Source organism: Berghia stephanieae, chromosome 4, assembly GCF_034508935.2.
Source record: "Berghia stephanieae isolate SIO BIC M18660-M18661 chromosome 4, UCSD_Bste_1.3, whole genome shotgun sequence".
NCBI classification, from domain to species: Eukaryota; Metazoa; Mollusca; class Gastropoda; order Nudibranchia; family Aeolidiidae; genus Berghia; species Berghia stephanieae.
This window is the reverse complement of record NC_088363.1, coordinates 94,288,652-94,313,667: the sequence shown is the minus strand read 5'-3', so window position 1 is coordinate 94,313,667 and position 25,016 is coordinate 94,288,652. Positions and strand designations below refer to the sequence as shown.

At 34.7% G+C, this 25,016-nt stretch overlaps 1 protein-coding gene across 3 annotated transcripts in view; it reads left to right on the top strand.

Moving 5' to 3' along the window:
• Positions 1–25,016, top strand: part of LOC144971609 (serine/threonine-protein kinase mTOR-like) — an 80,592-nt gene that overhangs the window by 43,560 nt on the left and 12,016 nt on the right. For all 3 annotated transcript variants that reach the window (XM_078912681.1, XM_078912679.1, XM_078912680.1), the window contains 14 exons: positions 672–749; positions 2,639–2,746; positions 3,272–3,397; positions 4,000–4,137; positions 4,879–4,997; positions 6,019–6,136; positions 10,971–11,138; positions 11,652–11,749; positions 12,237–12,432; positions 15,310–15,432; positions 17,104–17,286; positions 18,351–18,660; positions 21,235–21,370; positions 22,554–22,701. In XM_078912681.1, the coding sequence (XP_078768807.1) occupies positions 672–749; positions 2,639–2,746; positions 3,272–3,397; positions 4,000–4,137; positions 4,879–4,997; positions 6,019–6,136; positions 10,971–11,138; positions 11,652–11,749; positions 12,237–12,432; positions 15,310–15,432; positions 17,104–17,286; positions 18,351–18,660; positions 21,235–21,370; positions 22,554–22,701 (2,049 nt within the window). The remainder of the gene's footprint in view (positions 1–671; positions 750–2,638; positions 2,747–3,271; positions 3,398–3,999; positions 4,138–4,878; positions 4,998–6,018; positions 6,137–10,970; positions 11,139–11,651; positions 11,750–12,236; positions 12,433–15,309; positions 15,433–17,103; positions 17,287–18,350; positions 18,661–21,234; positions 21,371–22,553; positions 22,702–25,016) is intronic.

The window sequence follows — 25,016 nt, the reverse complement described above, 5'->3', positions numbered from 1 at the left end:
TGAGATTGTAATTGAGTACGAGATTTTGGAAACTGATAATCTAGACAACTAATAATCAGCCTTTGATATAGTAATGAATTATTAAGTTTGCTAGAAAAGTATCACAATCACATTTTCCATTTCCGTATTGCTTATGTACTTAGGCAGCTATAATTATTATCACCAGCATCATCATTTTCATCATTATTAACGGTGTTATTTCCCTAGGTAAAACACTTTACATTACCCCAATCAACCCAGGTGTGAATGAGTATCTGGCCTTGAGCAATAATAGGAACTGAGAATGACAGTGTGAAAGAGTGCTTTGGAGTCTTCTGTATCATGTGAAATGAACATTTGATACATCTCAGTTGTGACGGCAACTTATGTAATTAACTCGACTGATTTCTCTTAAATGTCAAATTAGTTTAAAACAGCCTCATTTAAAATGGACTATCATTGCTAGATTTTCATAAGCATTTTCTTCCATTATATGTACAAAACAATTTTTGTAATACGAAATGGCAATAATGGCATTTTCATAGATCATCATAAAAAATGTATATATATTTATATTTTATCCGTTGTCATAATTTATTTTTATTTTGAGCCAATAGTTGGTTTTGGATTGTTTAGAATTATTCATATGTTTAGTGATTAAAATAGTTACTCTATTTTTTCCAATCCTTTAGTGTATTGACAAAGCCAGAGATATCCTGGACACGGATCTCACGGCCATGGCAGGGGAAAGTTACAACAGAGCTTATGGGGTAGGTTGGATACAGTCACCATTTCTGGTGTACATTGACAAAATGCCTTTATTCTCTTTGACCTGAAATTGTTCAACTTCAAATAAGGATAAATAGAAATGACCCTCAACTTGTCTAAATCTCTAAAAGCAAGTCGAGGCTCATTGAGTTGAAAAACATGCTCGCAAAAATGTGAAAAAGAACGTTTTGTCAGTGCATGCTTATGTTCATTTGCACACCTATTGCTTGCCACAGATCTGTCAGACTGGAAAATAGAGCAGCCTTATAATAAAGAAGCACAATTGTCCATGTGTTTTTGTTTTTTTTTTTTATTCCACAATTTCAGATTTTCTGGTCTAACTGAATTTTTTATTATAAGTAATAATAAGCATATTTCTATTGCACCTTTCATCGAAACCTCAAAGCGCTTAAAAAAAAAAAAAGAATTAAGTAAATATTTTCTGAAAAGATATGTTTTCAGGGTTTTTGAAAATATGTCTATTGAGCTCGAAAATCTCACAGATTGAGGGAGATCATTCCAAATCATGGGTCCAAACCTATCGCCAAAACATTTAAGTTTAGTTTTAGGAGATGCTAACAATTTTAAATCGTGGGATCTAAGATTTCTCAGGTACGTTCGGTTGGAGTAAGTGTTGAATGTAGAGAGGGACAGAAGACTCAAATACACCAAAGCAGACAAGGGCTATTTTATATTCAATTCTAGCCCGGACTGGCAGCCAGTGGAGGGTTCGAAGCATGTCCTTTGTATCATCGTAATGAGATTTTCCCAGGACTAACCTAGCCGCACAATTCTGTACTCTCTGGAGCTTGTTTATTTTGTTATTAGGGAGACCAGTGAGCAGTAAATTGCAGTAGTTATACTCACTTATGTCATTAATGTTTGCTCTCATTAAGAATTTTAAGGCACATGTTACACCACACAAGCTGTGAGGAAGGTATTGTTGCAGGCTTAGTCCATCATGTAGTCATGTTTTTTAAGCAATGATCCAGTCATCGTAACCATTTTTAATTCCATAATCTGTACTCTGATGAAAAATAACTAAATTCTGTCTGATATAGTAGAAGTATGTCTGAGCCATAGTTCCCATCCATCTAATTGGAGTTTATCCTTTTGTCTTGTCTGTAGTGTTTTAGAGACAGCTATAGTTACTGAGCATCAACTAATCAGAATAGATCTTGTCATGTAGCCCAATCCACCTCCTTGACTATTTATTTCCAGTCAACAAAAAGGCCTTATTTCCATAGCTACCGTTACTACATGCCAGACAGACAGATAGGTCAGGCCCTAAGTTAGTGAGTATTTATCACATTGTTTTGATATCCTGATGAAGGAACTGCACCACAACGCTTGACAACATTTATTTCAATTATATGTGTTAAAATTGTGAGTGATGCTCAGGATCTTTGGGCCGTTTACTTCAGGGATAGGCAAGTACTTAAGTGGCTATATGATATGTCATATGTTCACGGTTATTGATTGATATCAGGGGAAAAGTATACAGTTTTAAAAAGTTTCGAATAAAAAATAAAACCACTGAAACATTTATTCGACTAATTTTAATAAAATAAGTTTTATTTGATGAAATTTTCGAAAGTGTATGCTTTGTATGTTGATTGAATAACCTGACTCATATAGTAACATAGGTGGAAATATCCTGCTATTTAGTGGTTTTCAGCTGAAATGAAACCAGGTTTCACTTCAAACCCACTAATTTAGTGATAATCTTCTGTGGATCAACATCATGCTTTGTGTCCATGGTTTGACACCTGTGCTAAGTTGCATGAAAACCTTTTGTGTTCAATGTATATTGTTCTATCAGAAGATTGAAAAAAATTATGCATTAAAAAACAAACTGAGCAATACTTTGTGTCTAAATTGTTTTATTCAGGCCATGGTGAATGTCCAAATGCTGTCAGAGCTGGAGGAGGTCATCCAGTACAAATTGGTCCCAGAGAGACGAGAATGTATCAAGCTGATGTGGTGGAATCGACTACAGGTGGGAAAGATGGGGGGGATTCAAATGTCATTAAAATTTGAACCTATATGTACGTTTGCTTTTTTGAAAAGTTTATTTCTTAGACATTGATTTATTTTTGTGCTTTTTTAAGTTTCCTGGTTTGTCTACAGTTTTTAGCAACTTTTATTGATAAATCACATTTTAATTTTTAAAAAATCTCATTAAAAGATCCAGTCAAATCTATAGTTGATTTAAATAAATTTATGATGAATGTGAATTTTATTAATACATTTAAAACAAAGATTTATGTACTTCACGAACAGAGTCTTTATTAAATCATTGAATTGATGAAGCCGTATTTGTTGTTGGGAAGTTACATTTGAACAGCTTCTGAATTAGACAAAAGTTTTTCATTTTTACCATTTTAATGATTAAAAGGAATTATTTGGTCATCGACCTAATACCTGTGCTAATTTTGTTAACCTCAAATTTAAAGTGTTTTTCAGTAAATCTTATTATCTTCTGTTGTGAACAACTTTTATTTCAACGAAATTTTTTGACCAGGGTTGTCAACGAGTTGTAGAAGACTGGCAGAAAATCCTTCAAGTACGATCCTTGGTGATTTCTCCAGAAGAGAATATGGATGCTTGGCTAAAGTATGCCAGCCTTTGTCGCAAGAATGAGAGATTGGTTAGTAAGACTTATTGCAGTTGCAATTCTGTCTATTAAAGTTTGCTTAATGTTTTTTGGCTGTTAAGAAATAATACAGCAGGCTTAAAACTTATTTAAAAGCTGTTATCAATTGTCCTAAAGAGCCATAACGTTTATGGACCTGGATTTTATTGTAGTTCTGCATCACAAATGGAGAGTAACAAGTGTAGGCAAGTCTGTCAAGTACTGTCCACCAAATCTAATAGACACAGTGTTCGAATCACTACTGGGTGGACAGAGGTGTTGTGTGTCATGCAACAAAATTATTCATCATTCAGTGACTGGATATGTGATTGACTGAAAAATACTCTTCTTGGGTAATGCACTTTTCACATTTTCCCACTCAACTCAGGTGTTAATGAGTATCTGGTGCGATGGATATTGTTAAAGTACTAAAAAGCTGTGTGACATGAATCACAGCTTGCAATTTATGAAATGGATATGAGGTTCCATACGGCTTGCTGGGGGAATAAATAAATTATTGTTGAGGGCTTTTAGTATAGAGTAAGTATGTGAAAAAATATTGATATAAATGTTCACATTTATTTTATTTTTTCAATCTGTATGCTTCAATCTTTCAGCAACTTTCCCATAGAACCCTGGTGACCCTGCTGGGCACAGATCCATCCCGGAGTCAGGACAGGGTCATCCCTACCACTTACCCACAGGTCACGTATGCATACCTCAAACATATGTGGAAGGAAAACCATAAACATCGGGTATGTACTGTCTTTTGTACCTTGTTTTCAATGAAAGTAGGTGCTGCTTTGTTTTTTTATTGTTATGACCTATAGTTACCTTGTTTTAGTTTTGAAGTGAGTGGAGCAAAGATTTGTCCTTGGAAAAGGCTCTTTAGTCACATTCATTCACAACACTCAACTCATGAGTAAAATTAATAGACAATTCAAAATGAAACAAACATCATGTACAGAATTTCAATCATCGCTACATTAACATTACTCATGCAAGTAAAAAAAAAATGGCATCATTGCGAGTGCTATCACTAATTAATCATTGTCCCAGGAGACTTTCAAATATATGACATTTAGCAAATTAGATAAAAGGGAAACGGTTTTGATGTTAATTAAGAAACCTATCTATTCATATTTTTTTTAAAAACAAAAAAACTTGGAGCTTTTATATCAACGATGTGCCATTCAGAGCAGGACTCTCCCAGGACGTACCGATCCGAAAGTGGGGGTCATACCACTAGACTGCACAGATGCATGTAAAAGGATGGGATGATTCCATTCTTATTCCCCTCAGTATGGGCAATTTTTGTTTTAGGTTTAGTGAAAAAGAAGAATCCAAATTTTGATGATTCTCTAAAATTATTTGAATTAACTGGCTTGTGTTTTTAGTGACACACTGCTCAAATGAAGGCCCTAGTCAGATTGAATATCCTTCTATTTATGAGCTTCAACTATATTTCTTGTGTTATTTTGACATTTTCTTTTCAGTCCCAAGCTTACAGCAAGCTGCAGCATTTTGTCCGCCAGTCCCTCCATACCAAATCTTTACAATTGATGGGGCCTGATGAGAATGCTGAGAGAGTCAAACTGAACCAACTAACAGCCAAGTCAGAATTTTAATTATTCATTATTATTATTATATATATTTCTGTGATATTGCCTCGGACTAGTCCCTTGCAGACTGTTGATATTGATATTGAATATTAATGTTTACCTTTACATTGTATATATCAATGTCTTGTAAGATATACATGAAATAAGAAATCTTAAAGAAAAAAGTCACAACAGTTCAATCCAAGCTAACTTGAGTGTTCTGCCATGGTGATGGTTAAATCACTTGAGTATGATGCACATGAAATTGTCTGCAGTAGTCGGAGTGCGATTCGAATGAATTCGTCCTCTGTCTTCAATATTTTTGTTTTTAGTTATTTACTACTTAAAACAGCTGAGCTGGTAGTTGGCTCTCTTTTACAAGATGGCTGCTCTGACTTAAAATGGTAATTTGAAGCGAATTTACCACAAAATTAGGGGTTTGGAGAAAAAAATTTGTTGTTAAAATGATTCAAGTCATGTGGAAATTTCTTCTGAGAAATCACAGCCCCATAAATTTAAAAGAATTCTCTGTTAGAAATATTTTCTTTCAATTTGTATATTTGCTGGTTGGTTCTCTCTCTCACATACAAGAAAAGGTGTGCCACTTTGGCTTTTCTGAAGTCAAATCAATATTTCGAAAATATTTGCATGATTTAATACCAAAAGCTAGAGGTGCCGAAATGAGCCAATCCATACTTTGTCACATACTTTGTGTTGTATCTTTTACATGCTTTACATTTATTCCCTTTATTTTACTCTTCATTTGCATGATTTGATGACGATCAGACATGAAAAAAAGTCAAAAATGATCTCTGATATTCACATTGGAGAAAAAGTAAAAAGTGCAGGTCGTGGGGGGGTGGGGGGGGGGGGAGGTTTATCTTTCAAACAGCATGTTATAGTGAATTACCGTTTCTCAAACCTAGATTTACATTGTGACATAACTTCACTACTCACTTCCACACATTTTTCATAACCAAGTTTACATAAGTGTCAATCAAACAATCTGACTCCCATAATTTTGTATTCTACCAGATGTTACCTCCGTCTTGGCAAATGGTGTGAAGAGCTTCAAGGAATTTCTGAAGAGTCCATCCCTCAGATACTAGAGTATTACAAGTTAGCCAAAGAGCATAATGATAACTGGTATAAGGTAAGTTGTGCTAAAAGATATTCAATGATATTCTTATGATAAAATGTTAATAATTTTTTTTTCCAACTCCACTAAACTAATTGAAACTAATTTTACAGTCATCGTGGAAGATCATTTTCAAATTCTGCTGCTTGCATCTGAAATCCTTTTCCAGAGAAATTAGAAAACCTCCATCTTGTGAAGATACTTTATTTTTACTCCAACATACTTTTGTTATTGATTGCACTTGCTGTGAGTTTGACTTTTCTATATTAATAAGAGAAAGAGCAGGTTTGTCTGTCTGCGTGTGTGTCGACTACAGAAAATAACAGACTTCAATCAGTTCGTTAATATTTTTATCCTTTTCATGCAAGACCTCAAGATATTTTTGAAATTTAGGCTGATTTCACAATGGCTGTATGAAGCATTTTAATCAATTTGGATTGATCTCTAAGGTTTATAATGCCATTTTAAATAGGGAGTGAGGAAGGGTACAATATGATATACAACAAGCATTACTCTATCACACATGCATCCTTCAAAGGTTAACTCTCAAGCGTTCCACTGTTTTGAGCAAAAATTGTGAATGGAGGGGGTGCAGGTACATTAGGATACCCTGAACTCACTCACTGTGCGCTAATGCTGGCATGTTATATAACAATTTGCTCGTCAGATGTTTTAGTTTCACATTCTTAAAGTTTTTTATAATTTCAAGGCACTTTCCTGGACACAAATATAATTTATGTGTCAAGGTAGGGTCTCAAATTTTCAAGTAAAAACTGCATTTTCTGCAAATGCCAAGAAGGAAAAAAATAACTGTTCAAAATTATGATCAAAACAAGTTTATTTTCTAAAAATACATCATGTCTTACAACTTTTATGCAAAACTCAAGTATGTAATGCATAAATTGAGCATCTGGTGGGGTCTCAAATGTATCCACACATTTACTCAAACAAGGGGCATAATCCAATAATTTTTACATGTTCACAAAAATGTCTCTAAATTGCTTATGTCAGCATTTCTTTTGGCATATTTTGGATTCTCTTGGTCAACAGACCTAAACACATGATACAAGAAGACATTTCAACATTGTGAAAAGGTTTTGGGGTAATAATTCCATTACAAAAGTAAAATTATATAATTATTTTAAAATTCACTTGTGTGTCACTTGTTTAGTGCAAAGACTGAACTATACACACCAAAAAAATACACAAGTTCCTTCTTACTGATACAATTGATAATACATGGATAAATATAATAAAGGACTTCAGTATACATATATATTTATTTATATATGTAAATGTATTCGCAGAGAGCGAATATTATTTTTTTTTCCGCAAAGAGCGAAAACGAATGATTATTCGCAGAGTGCGAAAATATTTTAATTTCACAGTAACAGTACCTTAACAAAATAAAATAAAAATATACAGACAATTTAACATTTAAAAAACAAAGAGCATTTTAAAATACAATAATAAATCAAATAATTTACTCAAGAACTGTATGATACCACAACATACATTTTCTATCCGGCTGTAAACAAAACCATTTTTTACAATATAAACACCTATGTCTAGTTTTCTGTACTTTCCCCCTATCTAAGCATAACCTACAATCACCCCTTGAATTTGAAGAAGCATCTGGTAAAATTGGATGGATTAACTTAATTTCTTCATCTATATCATTATTATCACTATTCCTGCTATTTGCTTTAGATTTACTTTTACATTTACAATTACAATTTGTATTTAAAGCAAGTGGTGGACCCTCTAGATCATCTATCCCGCCTAACTGCCTGGCTAACTCCAGAGTAAAATCTAACTGATTATACTGTTTTGGTCTCTGTAGTTCTTCAATATCACTATGCCTAGCTCTATATTCTTTGAACAGAATATAACTATTAACCCTAGCAATGTCAATAAAATGAAAAAATAAACTTTTCCACCACTTGTGTGTTTTTCTAAGGCTATTATATTTCCCAATAAGTTGATCAGACAAATCTACCCCATTCATATTCTTATTGTAATCTTTAACTAATTCAGGCTGTGCAACATCTAATTTTCTGAAAACCCCATTATCTTTACTCCTACGTTGTACTACTGCCTCCTTATTTGCATCATGTATTGTAGATATAAATGAAACTGTCTTATTATCTTTCCACTGTAAAGCTAAAATATCACCATCCCTATGCCATCTAAACTCCCCCCTCTTAACCCTCTTTTCCCATTCTCTAACGTTCTTTAGACTAACTGGAAATCCTTTTCGATTAACTATTATTGTCCCACAAGCTCTCACATTCTTCACAACCAAATCTTTAAAAAGTTGAACACTAGTATAAAAATTATCCACATATAAATGATATCCTTGATTGAACAAGCCAACAAGCAACTGCATAACCACATTATAAGCTAAACCATTTGTTGTATTACCCCCTACCTTACCCAAATAAACATCAAAATTGTGTGTATACCCTGTCTTTGAATCTGCTAAAACCCACAATTTCATTCCCCACTTTGTTGGCTTGTCCTTCATATACATTCTAAAGCTATACCTTCCCTTATTTTTAACCATCCTCTCATCTATTGAAATATTCTGATAAGGTTGAAACAATTTCATACATTTTCTACGAATATAATCCATCATAAATCTAGCTTTACATAATTTATCATCTCTATTTTCTGTTCTAAAATTACTTATTTTTAAAAAACTCATAAGACATTTATAACGCCAAATTGACAAAAACCGACGCGCCCACAAACCATTCAACAATGTCTGCTCACACCAATATAAAGTAACACGCTCCACTTTCACACAACTCATGTACATCAACAAACCAATAAATCTATACATTTCATCCACATTCACAGGTTCATCCTTCCACCTCTTATACAACGTCGGTTTCGAATCCGCACACATACTCGCATAATCATTCGTCCACTCACAAAACAAAGACAACAGTTCTTGAGTAAAAAACAAACGAAAAAAATCTAAAGGCGTTAAAAATTTTCGGTGATCTAAGCGAGTCACCGTATCAGGCAGGCGTGGACCAGGGACTCGCTCAGGGAGAAAAGGTGGCACTTTGTTCTCGGGACCACCATCCACACATAGTTTCTTCGGCTGTGATGGGCCAGGGATTTCATCATGATCCGAACGCCTGAAGAAAATAATAATAACAAGAATTAAAATAAAAAGAAGTACTTTGAAAACAAAAGAAATGAAAAATAATTCTGAAAGGAGAAAGCAATTAATTACACATATAAATATAAAATATCAAAATATTTTATCACTCTCCCTTTTTTACATCACACACTAGTTCTGGAATAATATTTCTTGACATAGAGTTGAGTAGAGTAAAAATACTATAAATAATCTTCCTGTAGACCCAAAACTGAATATATAACATAATATCAACAATAATACATCAGAAAACACAAAACAGTCATTATGAATATCAATGCTCTATAAGAACAACTAAATATCAGGTCAGTTCTCACCTTTTTCTTTGACAAGCAGAACTAGTTGTGGCAGTGGCAGTGTCAGTATCATCAGTAGGAGTAGGGACTTGTGCATGTCTCCCAGTTTCATTCCCACAGTCCTCACACGGAATCCGAATCTCGCTAGAAGAAAGAAAAAAGAACAATATTTTATTATGCAAACTGTCGACCACATCAAATCAAGACATACAAATCATTTCTATATCTCATTCAAGTGGCCGAACTAACCGTCTTCTGACCTCCATGTTTGTTTACATTTTCAACACACAACACTTCACTCGTCCTAGTCAAACTCAAGCACTTCATAAATACAATTATAAACCCCAAAAAAAATACTTTTTGTACTATATTAATGAAATAGATAATAAAGTTGAATAAAATATACATATCATGGGCATTATGTGATCGTTTGATGTTACTTTGAGAAGATTTCTGAAAAATACTTACTCGTCGTTCTCACTGTCAGATCCCATATTTGGCGAGTACGGCAGGTCGAATTCTTGAGACCATTCGGACTCAATTTCATCATCATCCTCGTCATCACTTACATCCACGTTGAAGAGGATGTCATAAATTTCAGACTCTTTGAGATTTGCCATGGTGCAAAAAGTTTAAATAATATAAATTTGATAAATTGTGAGTTGGAGTTGTAGAAAGATTTCCCGAAACAAAATGGCGGATGAAGGTAACGGATGGAGTCGTTAGCAACCTAGCTTTCGTATCTCTCGTTATTTCGTAACATTTTTTTACATTTTTAACATAATTGTGATGAATTATTAAATGAAAATCTTTCTTTTATAATAAAATAATAGTTTCAACACATAATCTGGCGATTTTTTACCGCAAAATGGGATTATGAAAAAGGGGGCGTTGTCACCGGTGATCGTGGTTTCTATTTGTGGTTAACTCTCTTCTTACCGATGATTTTCAGTATTTTCCCCAAAATAGCAGAAAATTGATTTTTAAAACTCAAACAATCTCTCTACAAAACAACTTTATGTTCTTATTAATTAAACAAAGGTCATAGTGTTGTACAAAATAAATCTGAATAAGAAAAATGTATATTGTGTCGTAACAAATGTATTGATTTTGCTGTAGGTGGTAAGGAGAGGGTTAAAGTACGTTTGTGTTTGTGTGTATGTTGAAAGGTTTGATCTTGGACTGGAAACAGGACTTAGACGAAGTCCAAGGGTACAAGCTGTGCCATCCATTTTTTCGGAGGAGATAAAAGACATGAAGCATTTTTTGGATGTTTACCATGGATAAACGCTATAAAAATGCATTCGTTTTGTTTAATGTATCTTTTATGAACTGTTTGATATTTGGTTATAAATTGTCTTCTCTTTTCCTCTCTCAATAGGCATGGCATGCCCTTGCTCTCATGAATTATGAAGCAGTTCTATTTTACAAGCAGAAAGAACAGGCTGCAGCCCAGGCAAGTGCCTCTGCCAATGTGGAAAGTTCTATAGATGGATCTCCACCATGTGTGCCTCGTCTAGACCTTGCCACCTCTCCAAGACCAGAGACTGTGAGTGACTCGAGTCAAGTTTTCATTTAACCCCTGAACCTTGAGAAATATGAATGGCTTGGGGTGAAAAACGTCACAAAAAGAATAAAAATAGCATATTTCCATAGACTCACTTTGCTTGACTACCCACCATGAGTTTTTTTATTTTTTCATCGTTCAGAAATGACTAAAAGAGTTACAAGCGGTTTTAGAAGCAAATATGTTTTGTAATGTTAGTAAGAATATCGTGGTTATACTGATTTTGACTTCGACCAATTTCTTTTTGATGAACCTGAGAGAAATGGACCAGATTTTAATTAAATTAAATTTTGATCTTCTGTGGAGGTTTATATTTGTCCAATGAATATTACCAATATGGACAGAACAATTGTCATTTTTAGAAAATCTTTTTACATTAGATTCAGGTTCAAAATTTAAAATGGTCGAGGTGAAAATCTTGAATCAATGTAAAGATGAATATATATATATACTCCTCTGCTTTATTTAAAGTTAAGATACATTGAATCCATCCAGAATTCAGCTAAAATCCAGAAGTATTGCATCCCTGCAGTCCATGGGTTCCTAAAGTCCATTTCTTTGTCATCTCAAAACAGCTTACAAGATACATTGAGGTAATGGAGATAAAAATAAAATAAAATAAAATTTGATTCTTTCATTGATATTTAGCTAATGCATGTTCCACAATTGTACTTAAATGATGAATTCACATACTCAAGGAGTAGTTCACACAAAATGATTTATTTACAATAGGAATTTGATATAAATCATAAATAGAAGAAACATGCAACTAATTATGACAAATAAGATCATTTTTATATTGTAAAAGTACTTTTAAAAAGTAACTGATGCTGTAGTTAACCTCTATACCAGCAGTAGTGCCTTTATCCATTTAGGATTTTTATCAAAATGTTAAACCTAATTTGTGACAGGAATATGTAAGGGATTTTCTGAGATGTATTTGTTTTCCTCCCTTCATTGATCAGGATGTGGAGTTGTAGCCATACGAAACTACTACTGCTATTGATCAGGATAAAAGTAAATTTACTTTATTATCCTGTCTTATTATTGTCATTCTCTCCTATTTAAATTTTCCTCCAGACTGTTAACGGTGTGGTTTGACTATGGCCAATGGCCAGAAGTGTATGAGTTTATGATTGAAGGCATCAAGAGTATCCAGATAGACAACTGGCTACAGGTCATCCCACAACTCATTGCACGGATTGACACACAAAGGATGTTGGTGCAACGACTCGTACATCAACTTCTCATTGACATTGGGAAAGCACATCCACAGGTTGGAACATTCCCCCCATCATTCTTCGGTTTATCAAAGTTTGTCTATCACCCTCTTTTATATTTATATGTATATGACATCACATACTAAGGTAACAAACATTTCCTTACTTTTGAGCTAGAGCGTTTTAAAGTTCCCTTTTTTAAAAAAAAATTGTTGCTTATGTATTTATCTTCAATCACATTTAGAGTTAGAGCTAAATCTTTTTGAGATGGTGTAAAATGAGTTTTGTGATGTTTTATAATCGTTTTTACTCAATGTAACCAAAAATGTTGATTCCTTTTTCTAAATCCTCATCCAAATCAGATTAGTCAAATGTTTGAATCCAAGTTCTTCATACTATCAGTATTAATGTAGATAGATTAAATAACCGGAATATTAGTTTTCATCTGAACTCTTTCAAAAGGATGTTTTGGTAATGGAGATAAAACATTTGAGATTGATATATTCCCATTCATTTTTGTTTCTCTAATAAGGGCAAAAGTTGCATGCCATGTAAAACATTTTTGTCTTGCTATTGCCCAATATTCCGTCAAGTTTAAGGTACAGGGTTACCAGCAGGTTAGGAAATCGGGAATTGGTCTGGAATTTGCTTTGTTGGACATTTGGTCAGGAATAACATTTTTCAAATTTGTAATTTCAGTGATAGTTTAGATGTTGACTTTTCACAATCTGGCAATGTACAACATTATAGCAAGGTGAAGATAGGGATTGAGACACAAGAAATCTTGAACAAGTCTAGCTGTTCCTCAAAGCAAAATATGGATTTCAGAATATCTTGCATGGAATTTATGCAGACATTTGTAAAGAGATTGTTGCTGTGAAATACATTAATGAAGTACATCAGCGTCTCTCTCCTGCCTTTATCATTACCTCTCCATCTAAGGCACTGCAACTCACTGGCCTTTAATAGATACAGCAGTGCTTTAGCTTCCAAGAAAGATATCAGAAAAAAGCAGGGGAGAGAAAAGAAAATGTGTCATAAGATAAGGAGAGATGTTGTTAATAAAAGACAATACAGGCTCTGGAAAAAAGGAGTGTGGAGAAACGTGATAGTGCAGAAAGTAAAATAAATATTAAAAAGCAAGCCATGCTGTTCTCCCAGGCCAATGCTTTGAGGAAAACCACAACAAGCGCACCAATTAGTTGTATTGAGTCGTTTTATGGGTCTGAAATTTGTTTGACTGGGTCTGGAATTGGTCTAGAATTTTGGCTGGGAACCCTGAAGGCAAGAGGTGTGTATTGAATCATATAATATTGTAATCAGTCAATCAATTGGTCAGTTAGGAAAATCTGCCCTTTCTCAGGTTTGTCAAATACAACATTAACTCAATGCAATAAAATTCCATATAGTTAGCATTGCAATTCAGATATTTATTTTCTTTATTTCTTGAGCATTTAAGGTAAGTTGTATTGTTTAACTGTTCTATTGTTTCCCCAGGCTTTGATATATCCTCTGACAGTGGCCACCAAATCCAATACACCACAACGACAGCTTGCTGTTAAATGTTCTATTGTTTCCCCAGGCTTTGATATATCCTCTGACAGTGGCCACCAAATCCAATACACCACAACGACCGCTTGCTGTTAAATGTTCTATTGTTTCCCCAGGCTTTGATATATCCTCTGACAGTGGCCACCAAATCCAATACACCACACGACAGCTTGCTGTTAAATGTTCTATTGTTTCCCAGGCTTTGAATATCCCCTGACAGTGGCCACCAAATCCAATACACCACAACGACCGCTTGCTGTTAAATGTTCTATTGTTTCCCCAGGCTTTGATATATCCTCTGACAGTGGCCACCAAATCCAATACACCACCACGACAGCTTGCTGTTAAATGTTCTATTGTTTCCCCAGGCTTTGATATATCCCCTGACAGTGGCCACCAAATCCAATACACCACAACGACAGCTTGCTGTTAAATGTTCTATTGTTTCCCCAGGCTTTGAATATCCCTGACAGTGGCCACCAAATCCAATACACCACAACGACAGCTTGCTGTTAAATGTTCTATTGTTTCCCCAGGCTTTGATATATCCTCTGACAGTGGCCACCAAATCCAATACACCACAACGACAGCTTGCTGTTAAATGTTCTATTGTTTCCCCAGGCTTTGATATATCCTCTGACAGTGGCCACCAAATCCAATACACCACACGACAGCTTGCTGTTAAATGTTCTATTGTTTCCCCAGGCTTTGATATATCCCCTCACAGTGGCCACCAAATCCAATACACCACAACGACAGCTTGCTGTTAAATGTTCTATTGTTTCCCCAGGCTTTGATATATCCCCTGACAGTGGCCACCAAATCCAATACACCACCACGACAGCTCGCTGTTAAATGTTCTATTGTTTCCCCAGGCTTTGAAATATCCCCTGACAGTGGCCACCAAATCCAATACACCACAACGACAGCTTGCTGTTAAATGTTCTATTGTTTCCCCAGGCTTTGATATATCCCCTGACAGTGGCCACCAAATCCAATACACCACAACGACAGCTTGCTGTTAAATGTTCTATTGTTTCCCCAGGCTTTGATATATCCTCTGACAGTGGCCACCAAATCCAATACACCACAACGACAGCTTGCTGTTAAATGTTCTATTGTTTCCCCAGGCTTTGATATATCCCCTGACAGTGGCCACCAAATCCAATACACCACCACGACAGCTTGCTGTTAATGTTCTATTGTTTCCCCAGGCTTTGATATATCCCCTGACAGTGGCCACCAAATCCAATACACCACCACGACAGCTTGCTGTTAATGTTCTATTGTATCCCCAGGCTTTGATATATCCCTGACAGTGGCCACCAAATCCAATACACCACCACGACAGCTTGCTGTTAAATGTTCTATTGTTTCCCCAGGCTTTGATATATCCCCTGACAGTGGCCACCAAATCCAATACACCACCACGACAGCTTGCTGCCAACCGTATTTTGAAAAGTATGTGTGAGAGGAGTCAGACTCTGGTCAACCAAGCCATGCTGGTAATATTAATATAGTCTTTTTACTCTGCTTTTTATCCATATAAATCTTGTTGAGTGTTGCTGTTGTCAAGGAATCCCTTGTAAAGCTCTTTGAGAAATGCTTATGTTTCAAGTTAAACCAACCGACTTATGGGGTCCTCCCTTGATGGACAAAGAGGTTATAATTGCTGTATCCCCCTATAACTGTTTTCCCTTTCCACGTTGCTTTCATCTTTTTTATGGATTGACATTGCTCTTTTTTTTTTCCCTTGTAATGTTGAGGATCATTAGCTGAGAGGGTGGCAGTTAAGTCTAAAGTTCCCTTTTTTGAGAGATTCTATATTCTTTTCCTTATTATACACTATTATAGTTTTAAGTCTTCAATATATTATACTTTGTCAATATTTGAATGGAATCCTTTGCTTGAGCCTGGATGGGACCTTTAGGTAATGTCAAAATAGACACATTGATATATTGCTCATGGAATTTTCTTTGTGAAATCATTTTTTTTTGTCGTGTTCACAAAGGTAGTCAATCTTGATTGAGTAGCTGACCGATAAATTTCATTGTTTCATCTGAGCCAATTGGCTTCTTTGTAATAGCAGATTTAAATTTCGTGAAAAACTAACATTCAAACCACGGGAAGTACGTTCTAGAGAAATGTACGAAAACTTAGTTGTTACTTTTTACTGCTTTACATTGTTAACTATCTGGTTGACGATGTTTCTACACAAATTAGTGTACCTAAATAATAGGAAAGATAGTCATAAGTAATTAATTTCCATGCAAACTAAGTTTTCTACCAGTGTTTTACTTTAGCAGTCATGCTATTCACTGTCTGTCACTGTTGACATCCATTTAGTCATTTGATGTTCTTTGGATTTTACATGGGACCGCCGAGAAACTCTCACTTCCATCTCCATAATGTCAAAAATTATATTTTCTTTCATTTTGTTTTGTTTCGTCGTATAGTTATTGGACTTTCACTTTGATACATTCTTTCATTAAAATTTTTGATCTGCTCTCATAATGTATTATGTGCTTGGTTCATGGTTTGTAATTCTGACTTGTTGAGCATCAATAAAGATGTGAGGAATTGATTAAATTGGTCGCTGCTGGAGATATAGTTACTTTTAAGTTACGTTTAAAGTGTGGCAATAAGGCTATGATTTGCTTTTAGGAGTGCTTGTAACAGTTCATTGTTTGGAAAGCCTAAGCCTATGGCTAGGATTACCTCATCAGTTGAAACCGTTTTGAGTATTGTTTGTTTGTAATTTTTAAAGTCATCTTACCTTTTATGAATGACATGGTTATTTGGCATTTCTTCTACTTGGACATCAAGGCACCCAAGTATTAACACTTGCCATTGTCTCTCATCTCTGTTCTCATTTATACAGCACTTATTTATTTTTTTAAATCATGTCTATTATTTGTCTAAAAATTTCAGTCAATGTTTTTAAAGCTCATTTTCAGGTGTTTGTATTGTTATGAAATGGATTTGCAATGATTGAATATGTAAGTTAAATCATCTTAATATCCCAGAAATGGGCTGGCTGTAAATTTGTTTGTGTACCACTGAAAATAGGTCAGTACCAAAAAATGTATAAATAGATAATGAGAGAAATTCTGATTTGAGATTTTATTTTCATCATGAAAGGATTAAATTTAAACCAATATATTTTTCTTGTGAAGGTGTCCGAGGAACTAATCCGTGTGGCAATTTTATGGCATGAACTTTGGCATGAAGGCCTAGAAGAAGCTTCCCGTCTCTACTTTGGAGATCGAAATGTTAAGGGTATGTTCCAGACATTAGAGCCACTCCATGCCATGATCGAGAGGGGACCACAAACACTCAAGGAGACCTCATTCACACAGGTAAAATTTCCATTTTATTTTCTTTCAGTCAATCGCATCAGAGTTGGAATGATTTGACACCATCCATATCCGGCAAGTTTGGATTTAAAAAAAACAAAAAACGTCAATCCATTTAACATTAATCATAGCAGAAAATATTCCTAGAAGTTTACCTCTTCAATGTAGAAACATTCCGATTATACAGAATAGGATACCCTAGCTGGGAGGGAAACAGTCAAATGTATAGTTACAGTTTTAGGAGATGATATTTTTGTATTGTAAATCATCTCTTATTTTTTTGTTTACATATATATGTATTGTAAACATTTGAGTGTGTTCCTCTTAGTGGGGACATGTGCTTGTGTCAGGATGAGACATTTTGGTGATCTCAAACTAAGTACACTGATTGAGTATTCTCTTGGAATCTACATCTGTTTCCTATTTGAACCAGTTCCCTTTGTCTTACTTTTTCTTGGGTGCTTTAATTGTAATTCGAGAACTTTTTACTATCCCATTTTCTTCCCTTTTACTGGCGCTGATATGAGCTAAATGTGTTGCAAGCACCGTAAAACCCTTAAAAACAAACAATAATAAATTTAAAAAGATAAAATTCCCTTTATTAATCCCAATGATAAATTTAATCTCAGAGTCTATCTCGAAATGAGACCAAGATAACCCAGGCATCAGTTCTGTAGAGCTGCAAAGTGAACTATTGTGGCTTAATTTCTTGCTCAAGGAAGAAACGAGTTACATACAGTGGGACTGAAACTCAGGATGTATGGATGCAATTACAATATTTTATCCATTTGACCATTATAGCCAAATTTACATTCTTCTTCAATATCCAAATCTTTAATGACAAGTAGTCTCACACTGTAAGAGAATGTCTGTCCTGTTTGGTTATTACCCTGCCCAGAGGTATGCAATGCACCACAAAATGCCTCATGAGGTTATTATGAACAATTAAAGGGGTGCCAAAACTTTCAGCTGAAAAAGCCAAATCAGAGTCATTTTAAAAACATTTGTGCCAATTATTTAATTCAAGGACACTTGTGTTAAATTGTATTCTTTTTTGTAATTCCAAGGCTTATGGCAGGGACTTAATGGACGCCCAGGAATGGTGCAGGAAATTCCAGCGATCCGGCGTGGTGAAGGAACTAACTCAAGCTTGGGATCTATACTATCATGTCTTCAGACGCATCTCCAAGCAGTTGCCCCAACTTACATCCCTTGAGCTCCAATATGTCTCTCCTAAGTTACTGCATTGTCGAGACCTTGAATTGGCTGTCCCAGGGTCCTATGAGCCCAATCATCCTCTCATCAGAATTGCAAGAGTTCAAAGTTCATTACAAGTCATCACCTCAAAACAACGTCCTCGTAAATTGAGTATATTTGGTTAGTGAGATTTAGTATTTTGTCTAAAAAATGGTTTTGAAAATAGAGATTTCTTAATCGAAATTTTGCATTCGTGATTTACACCAAGCGACCTTGTTTTAAGGATGAAAAGGTAGAAATGTTTTTCACATGAGGCCAACTTAAACCCAAGATCAATACACTGTATAAAATTTCAATTATGACATACCACAAGTCTTTTGTTCTGAATGGATTTGCTTATTTTAAAAAAGGTGTTTTTATTCAAATATAATTGAAAATTATCTGATGAAGGCCAGCTGGGAAAATTGGTTTTCCACATTTATATATTTACATTGGGTTGGAGTCATTGGGAAACTCTTTATACTGGGTGGGGATCCTGACCTCCCATAGTGGGCAGGGAGGTACATACTGTGTCTTCTATCCCCTTATATCTGTTTTCCAACATGCTTTCTGTCCTTGTCTTGGAATGAGGTTACTTGGTTTTGTCCTGGCCCTGGTTGGAGTCCTGGCTGGGAGGGAAACAGTCAAATGCATAGTTATTGTTTTGGGAGATGATATTTTTTTCCTTGTAAATCATCTCTCTGTTATGTATTATTATATTTGTCATTTTTAATGTATAGTGTAAGCATTTGAGTGTGTTCCTCTTTGTTGGATTTTGTGCTTGTGTCCAGATGAGACTTATAGGTGATCTCAAACTAAGTACATGATAGTGTGCTCTTGGAATCTACATCTGATCCCTATTTGTTCCTAGTTCCCCTTTGTCTTACTTTTTCTTGGGTGCTTTAATTGTAATTCTAGAACTTTTTACTATCCCATTTTCTTCCTTTTTACTGGTGCTGATATGACCTTAATGTGTTGCAAGCGCCGTAAAACCCTTAAAAACAAACATAACAAACTCTTTATAAATGATGTATTTGACTTTGGATAAGGCACCATTAAAATCACCCCTGAGCATTATATTTTACCTTTTTACAGATTTAACTATGCTCTATGTGCTCCACAATTCTTTATTTATCCCCTTAGTAGGGCATATGGAACCAAATTTCCTTTCATACTATACAATTAGCCTGTTTGTCAAATTTAAAAAAAAAAAAAAGGAAAAGAAAGAACCCCCCCCCCCCCCCCCCCCCCCCAAAAATAACCAAATCAAACAACAACAACAACCAACAAACTTTATGAATGAATACATTATGAGGCTTTATAACAATAATGGGGAAAGTTCCACAGCACTACACATAGCTCACGGGTTGCTGATGTTATGTTGGGTAACTATGGCTATGCGATGCTCTTTTTGATTTTCATTGAACACATCCCTGTGTAGCTATTTCCAATCAGCTTTCATAAAATTATTTTTTCCCTTTCCAAACATGTCGTGTTCACAAATATAGTCATTCTGGAGTGATCCCCGACTTATAAATTTCACTTTCATCTAAGCCAATTGGCCATCCCTAATAGCTGATTTAAATTTCATGAAAATAAAAACGTGAAACCACCGAAAGTATGATCTAGAGAAATGTACGGACAGTACAGAAACGAAACGAACATAGTTGCTAATTTTGATTTCTTCACAATATTTAACTAACTGCTTGACAACATTTCTACACAAATTAGTGTATCTAATTTATAGGAAAAAGAGCAGTAAGTAATTAATTCCATTGCAAATGAGTTTTCTGCCTGTGTTTGACACTAGCATTTATGCTGTCTACTAGGTACTGTCTTTCACCATTTCCTTCGATTCCATCATTTTCTTTTCAATGGATTATGGATTTTACTTGGGATTGCCCAGAAGTTTTCTCTAAGTGTAATTTACATCTCCATACTTAATAAAAAAAAATTATACTTATTTCATTTTTCTTGCGTCTTATAGTTGTTGAACTTAGAATATGAAATGTTCTTTTACTAAAAGTTATAATTTGTTTTTACAATATATGGGATGTTTGGTTCATGGCTTGCAGTTCTGATTGTGACAATTTATTGTTTTGGAGAGCCTCAACAAGTTTTTTAAAGTCATCTTTACTTATGTGAATGACTTGCTTATTAGGCATTTCTTTTACTTCTACATTGAGGCACATGAGTAATAACACTTGCTATTTTAATTACAGTGTCTATTATCTCTTTCCTCTCTTATCCTGCAATCAAAATATCAATTGTTTTAAAAATCATGTCTGTAGTTTGTCAAAAAATTTAAGTCAGATTTTGTATAGCTCATTTACGGGTCTAGTATACATCAATATCAAGTGTACATTCCTATCTGAGTCGAGTAGGGTAATGTATCTTATGAGCGTACTTAAGACATATTACCCCATATTAACAGACAACTTGTACTGCATGAAAATGAATTTTGCTTCCACACGATCTGGTGGGAGCCTGTATGAAGCATTATGAAGCACATGGAACATGGTAAATGCAATGTATTTTATTAATTTGAATATTTATTTCTCCCCCCCCCCCCTCTCTCTCTCTCTCTCTCTCTCTCTCTCTCTCTCTCTCTCTCTCTCTCTCTCTCTCTCTCTCTCTCTCTCTCTCTCTCTCTCTCTCTCTCTCTATCTCTCTCTCTCTCTCTTCTTACTTTCTTTCTTTCTTTCTTGATTTCAGGAAGTGATGGTGAAGAATATCAGTTCCTGTTAAAGGGACACGAGGACCTCCGTCAAGATGAAAGGGTCATGCAACTCTTTGGTTTGGTGAATTCCTTGCTGAGAAACAATCCAGACACCTTTAGGCGAAATCTTACGTATGTCTGTTGACTTTTCATTAATTGGTATAGAGGAGAAAACAATGCATTGAGAATAGGGTCGATGTAAGGCTCGTGGTTTGAGGAAGTCGTTTTTTATGGGAAAAATCCTTGCACACTTTCATGCTTGCCATTTCTACAAATTTCCACAAAGTTCTATCACAGACCACAGCTTTGCTTTCTCTTCTATCCCCCTATACAAAATACCGTTTGTTTCAAATAGGCACTGCCTGGAATTTTCTTCATGTAAAAAAATAGAAAAAGAAAAAAGACATGTCTATCTGTGGTGGGCTGAAGAAAGAGACCATAGATGAATAAAACCTGTTTGATACTGGTTAATTTCTTTGGTTTTCATCTAAAAACATTGGTATGTATACAACCTGAGTTAAATACAGTTTTAGAATATTATCTCAACTCTTTCAGTTCAACTGAAATTGTATTGCCACTGAGAGCTTTATTCTAATGACATGTGGTCTCACAGTGTGGTCAGTGTCGTAAGATTTAGAAATTATTTGAACAAAGCTGAATATCTACAGAATTACTACGATTCTAAAGTAGAGGAGTCAAAATAATAATAATAATGATCATGATAATTATTCAGTGGCGACCGCCTAAATGTCTGTTAATTTGGTGAAACACAATATTGTTGTTATTTTACTCAGAAATTGAGTAAGTTTCCAAATTGAATGATGCTGATGCTGTATCAATTCTATAGCATTTTAAAGGGTTAGTTTTTATAGATATGGCTAAAAGTCATGCATTGTGCGTTGTTTCATATGTTAATATCTTACTTTACATTCGGATATATTAAAACAGATTTTTAATTTGTTGCATGTAGAAGGTTTGTGAAATACAACAGGTCTGTTAATTGACCTAATCATGTCCAATCTTCTAACAAACATTGTGTCCTGCCAGTTCATCATCATCATCATCATCATCATCCTATAAACAAACCAATTCGGTGCAACTGAGTATTGCTGTGGAGAATGAAATGTATTTCTTTTGTTTAAAAAAATAGAATTTTATCATTTTCATCAGTATGACTTAATTTTCCGATTCATCCTGACATAAAACCAGACTGAGGTAGTGGTCATGTGATATGTGATATGTATTGTTTGAATGATTTTGGAACTTTTATTCTCCCTGATAATTTTTTAAAACTTTTTTTGTTACGTATCTTCAGCATCACCCGGTTCTCTGCCATACCCCTGTCCACCAACTCAGGCCTCATTGGGTGGGTACGTAACTGTGATACAATTCATGCTCTCATCAGAGATTACAGGGAAAAGAGGAAGATTCTACTCAACATTGAACATAGGGTCATGCTGAGAGTGAGTATTTCAGCCTTTGTATTTGTGTTTAGATGTTACCAATTGATTTTTCACTTCGATATACAGGGATGTAAATCTTTCAGAATTATTAGGATTTCCTATTTTTCACACATTTTCTAGCTTCCCAAAACTATTTAAATATTTCTTAATACCTCACTACCAACAACTCTTGTGATAATAGATACTGCTGTACATATAGAGAATTTGTAGTGAATATCCATTTTCAATGTACTGAAACACTTAATTAACACTACTGTTGTGTCCGTTATGATTATACGTGTATTTAACCATTCAACTTATTTCCACGACAGCTTCCGAATTTTAATTCGGAAGTACTAAGGATTGATAGCGTTCGAATTTCCGAATTTTCCTAATTTTAATTCGGAACTAGATTCACGTCTGTTGTGTAAACAAGGAGGGTTATTTTTAGTTTACCGGAAGCAAACCATGGAGAATCGAAAGTAGAAGATAGTGGATACATATCGAGTATTCATGACTCAGCTCTGAATTGTTGTTACACTTTCTTCCTAAGGCTCAGTTGGAATGTATTTGTTTATGTAAGTAATTCCTGTGTGTTGCAATTCATTTCAGTCATAATGGGTGTGAAGATACATTTCCCTTAGCCTTGGTCTTTATGAGAAATGTCTATGGGGTCTCATTTCTTCATTTCTTGTTGATACTGCCACGAACTTTTGACTTTTTTTGTTTGTTCTTATTGACAGCTACACCAATAAAGTAAAGGGCTTTTAACACGATTCTAAACCTAATGTAGTATTGTAATTGTAATAATAATAATACATGACATTTATAACGCGCATTTTCATCACTGGGTGATGCTCAATGCGCGAAACAATAATACAGTGACATTATGATACAAATGAAACATTATACAAACTACATCAACATAATATTATCATTATACAGCAATGTAATAACTAAACATAAAGTCATTAATACAAGATATGTTATAATACATCCACATGCTATGTCAAATACGGAAATAATATAAAATAATGATATAATAACATAAACTAAATTAACATTCATATTGGGGTCAAATTACAAAGATGCATTAATCAAGATGTGTTTTAACAAAGAGATGGTGTTTTAACTTTGATTTAAATATTGATAAGGACTGCGCTTCTCTTATTCTTTTAGGAAGAGAGTTCCAGATGGAAGGTCCGACGTGACTGAACGATCTGCCGCCGTAAAATTTATATTTATATTTATTTGTAACAATTAATTTTGTAGAATCTAGTGCAGAACGTAGACTCCTCGTTGGCTTATACGTTTCTAAAAATTCAGTAATATACAATGGTGCTTGATCATTAAGGCACTTATAGCACAATACTGCTAGTTTGAATTCGATTCTCACTTTAACTGGTAACCAATGCAGCTCATACAAAAGTGGCAACGAGTAGGATGTTATCTTCTTTCTTAAAATCAATTTAGCAGCCGCATTCTGGATACTTTGAAGGCGTGATATTTTATCGTTGCTTACATTCGAGATTAACGAATTACAGTAATCTATTTTAGATAGTATGAAAGATGTTATTAGTTTGCATGTTACTTCTCTTGTTAGGAAAGGTCTAACTGAAGCAATTCTTTTTAATCCTATTGTCAAACTTCTACATAGAGAATCAAACTGTGCCTGCATAGTCATATGTTGATCTAGCATTACCCCGAGGTTTTTCACACACGTTGAGAGGTTAATTGTGCACCCATTTATATTTAGAGTAAACTTCAGAAAATCATCTTTCAAAACACTTTTTCTACCACACACCATCACCTCTGTCTTTTCATTATTCAGCTTTAACTTGTTAATTTCCATCCAGCATTTAACATCTCTAATACAGTCTTCAACACGGGTAATCAATGATGGGATATTACTAGGGATATCGCTTACATAGATCTGAGTGTCATCAGCATAGAAATGATACATTAATTTATTTTTAACAATAATATCCGAAAGAGGTTGAGTATAAAGAGTAAAAATAACAGGACCAAGGACAGACCCCTGCGGAACGCCGTAATTTAGAGGAAATGTTTCTGATACTGCGCCATCGATCAGAACCGACTGAGATCTTGATGTTAGGTATGATTTAAACCAACTAAGCGCAGTGTCTCTTATTCCAAAAGTAATTTCTAATCGTTTAATAAGTATCTCGTGATCAATGGTGTCAAATGCGGCCGAAAGGTCCAACATAGTCAATAAACAGACATGATTTTTGTCAATACTATTAAGAATATCAGTGCATACTTTTAAAAGGGCAGTTTCAGTGCTATGATGTGATTTATAGGCAGATTGGAAATTT